At 44.3% G+C, this 3,598-nt stretch overlaps 1 protein-coding gene across 1 annotated transcript in view; it reads right to left on the bottom strand.

The window, feature by feature from the left end:
- SARC_02441 (hypothetical protein) overlaps window positions 1-3,598 on the bottom strand; it is a 5,826-nt gene extending 2,228 nt beyond the window's left edge. The window contains exons 1-4 of the mRNA XM_014303810.1: window positions 3,496-3,598; window positions 2,601-2,753; window positions 1,454-1,679; window positions 604-710 (exon numbers count right to left, since the gene is read on the bottom strand). Of these exons, the coding sequence (XP_014159285.1) occupies window positions 604-710; window positions 1,454-1,679; window positions 2,601-2,753; window positions 3,496-3,566 (557 nt within the window). The 5' untranslated portion in view covers window positions 3,567-3,598. The remainder of the gene's footprint in view (window positions 1-603; window positions 711-1,453; window positions 1,680-2,600; window positions 2,754-3,495) is intronic.

The raw sequence follows: 3,598 nt of genomic DNA, 5'->3' as shown, positions 1-3,598 counted from the left end.
ATATAAATTTATATATATATTATAAATATATATGTATATATATAGCGTGTCAAGGAACGTGAGAGAGTGATTTCGATCAAGCCCCCAGAATAGTTGATGTGAAGCTATCGCAGCATATGGAATCCCCCTCAGAGCATTTATACACACTCTCTAGTGCACATACAACATGTACACTCTCAACAGAAAATCAGCACAACTCGAGCACTCTTTGGTGTATCAAAACAAAACGTAAAGTTCAAGCCGTAAATGGGCCAGTAAGCGAGTGCATGTAGTCGAAAAAAAAAGGATCAATTTGTGCTGCATTTCTATATGTATAATCTTTTGTTATGTAGTCAGAACGCTTGTACACACAAGAAACACACGCTCAGCAAACGTCACATGTTGCATCACGTGGCGGTGATCGAGTACACGACTCCCCAAAACCAAAACTATGCAGTAAACGTGCCATTCAGGACAAACCCCCCTCCCCCAAAAGAAAACGAGACAAAACATGGCCCAAAACCCCACTGCAAAACAAGAAAACAGGACAAAACATGGCCTAAAACCCCATTGCAAAACAAGAAAATAGGACAAAACATGGCCTAAAAGCCCCTGTCTACGCACCTGCTGCCTGATGGCCTAGGCGAAACATCGGCGTCAACAGCTAAGGATTCTAAAGGCGGCATCGATTGATCTGTGCTTGTGTTGTGTACAAACTCGGTGGAATCTTCCTGCATACACAAGGAGCCGAACATCGGTGGTGAGGTGTGGATCATAAATGTTATGAATTACACTCAGCACAAGGACTGAAGCTTAAGGCACACCGTGTAAACGATGAGTACATTGTGTTCCGGTGAGTGAGAATGTATGTATGTATGTATGTATGTGTGTGTGTGTGTGTGTATGTGTGTATGTATATATATATATATATATATGTGTGTGTCTGTGTGTATGTGTGTGTATGTGTGTGCATGTGTGTGTGTATGTGAGTGAGTGAGTGCTTTCTGCTGATAGAGCGATCAGCATAAGCATAGTGGAACCAACCGACCAGTGTGAACAGTGGACCGACTGGGCACTTGGCAGTAGGAGATGCGATGGAAGCAGAGGACTTGGCTAGCCACACACTGCCACAACACAAAACACATCTGAAGACCGTCTAGCCACACACTGCCACAACACAAAACACATCTGAAGACCGTCTAGCCACACACTGCCACAACACAAAACACATCTGAAGACCGTCTAGCCACACACTGCCACAACACAAAACACATCTGAAGACCGTCTAGCCACACACTACCACAACACAAAACACATCTGAGGACCGTCTAACTACACACTGCCACAACACAAAACACATCTGAAGACCGTCTAGCCACACACTGCCACAACACAAAACACATCTGAAGACCGTCCGGCTGCTGTTTGCCGCCTTGAAAACGACTGGAAAGAGAGAGAGAGAGAGCGCGCGTACCTGCGTGACTATAAACGATGTCGCTGACGCCGTATCCGTAAGTTTTGCCGCCGACGACGCCGTGTCCAAGTTCTTTGGCGTCGGATTTGGCGTAGTTGTCGAATTCGTGGCATTGAGTTGATTCGGCTGAATTAGGGGACTGTGTCGCCGGTCTGGGTGCGCAGGCACGCGGATGTCTGGGTCTATATGGAGGCGTTCCGATCTGTCGTTGGACAAGCTGGAAAAACTGCCAAGAAAATACAGGTTGGATATACATGATACTTGGCTGAGAACGAACCAGGTGGCGATAGTTTTCAATAGCAAGACATCTTGATTTTGATTATGGTTATGGACGGTGTGATGATTACAGCACCCATCGCCTTGGTATGACACCAATCAGTGCAGTAGTCAATCAGCGCAGTCAGTTGGTAGGGATTACACCTGAGCCGTAGCAGTTCACACACGCTATATATAGCATAGCACAGAGCTGCCCGTGCAGGACGTAGAGCTTAACCATATGACACCAATCAGTGCAGTAGTCAATCAGCGCAATAGTCAATCAGCGCAGTCAGTTGGTAGGGATTACACCTGAGCCGTAACAGTACACACACGCTATATATAGCATAGCACAAAGCTGCCCGTGCAGGACGTAGAGCTTAACCATACACAGAAGGATTGGATCTGAAGTCTCAATTCTCATAAAATAGTTACGATCCGATTTGGGGGTTTCCGAGCCAGTACCAAACCTTGGAACTGCTTTAACCAGTGCACTATAGTAACAGAACTGACAATTCAATACACCAGTGAACGGTCAGCAGCGTGCGCCCGAGGGATCTGTCTACCCCGCTACACATAGAACTAAATAAATTCTAATTAGCATAACGGCACATTCTAGTCAAATCCTGTGTGTAGCTCGGATGAGACTCACAGATAGCAGGCTAGGCGTCTACCTCGTAAGAACCATTCCGGATACTATCCAGATCGACTAAAATTCTATGATGTTGTGCCTATACGATTGCGATGGCATATATGTAAACATATCCATGCATCAAAATATCGAATACAGTAGTAAAAATTTGGTCCCACACCCACCTCGCACACGATAGATGATAAATAAAGTAAATTCCAAAAATAGCCAAAGCTAATTTGAGCACCAAATTCCGAATACCTATGTGTGGCCCGCATCGGCTTCGGAGCCGGCAGACTCAGATTCGGTTCGGTACTTTTGCGGGATGGCTGGGTTGACGGTGACATCGCATCGTGAGATCGACGAGACGGTGTGCGAGGGCCAAAGGGTGATCCAGCATCAGACCCACGACCACTGCGAGTGAGGGCATAAAAGGTGTTATATAATTATTAATATTACTATTAATATTAATTTATATATATATATATATATATGATATTTATTTAGTATAAAATAGGATTTAAGTAGAGATACGTTTATGTGCTTTGAGACTGGACTAGAATTCTGCATGCCGGTAATATCGGTGGACGAAGAATTCTAAGTAAGAAAATACACCGATTGCCGTGAGTACCGATGGGTAACTTATCTCGCGAGTCACAACTAATAACTTCAAACCCACTACTGCCCAACGACTGACAGGAATCCTTAACAGTAAATATTCGACATAGAGTTTAAGTCTCTTCGAATACTATTAGAGAACGATAGGGTCACTAGCTGAGCATAAAGACGTGTTCTTGTGCTTGTAGCAAACACCAGTAGGAGGAGCTCTATACTGACATACACACCATATTGACCGAGAGTGAAACCACCCAGATAGATTCTTATGTATATGCATTCAAACCTGTCTATGCTTATGCATATGCAAATGTAAATTTATACTATACTTGTTGGGAGAAGTATATATGTATGTGATACCACGTGTATCCGTGTATGCAAGCGTACATGCACTCCCATATGACATACGTAGAATCATATTGTCCACACAAACACACACACACACACGCACACGCACACGCACACACACACACACATATATATATATATATGCATATCTGTATTATTCTGTATATATACCCCTGAGAAATCAGCCACATACTCTTGATGCCCGTATTTCCCGAATTGTTGGATCAGGAAGAGTTTACCAGCGTTGTCGCGGCCCTCGTTCATGCCCCACCACGCGTAGTGGTCTCTGATACCTA

Source organism: Sphaeroforma arctica (genome assembly GCF_001186125.1).
Source record: "Sphaeroforma arctica JP610 unplaced genomic scaffold supercont1.109, whole genome shotgun sequence".
NCBI classification, from domain to species: domain Eukaryota; class Ichthyosporea; order Ichthyophonida; genus Sphaeroforma; species Sphaeroforma arctica.
This window is presented reverse-complemented; position numbering and strand designations above follow the sequence as displayed.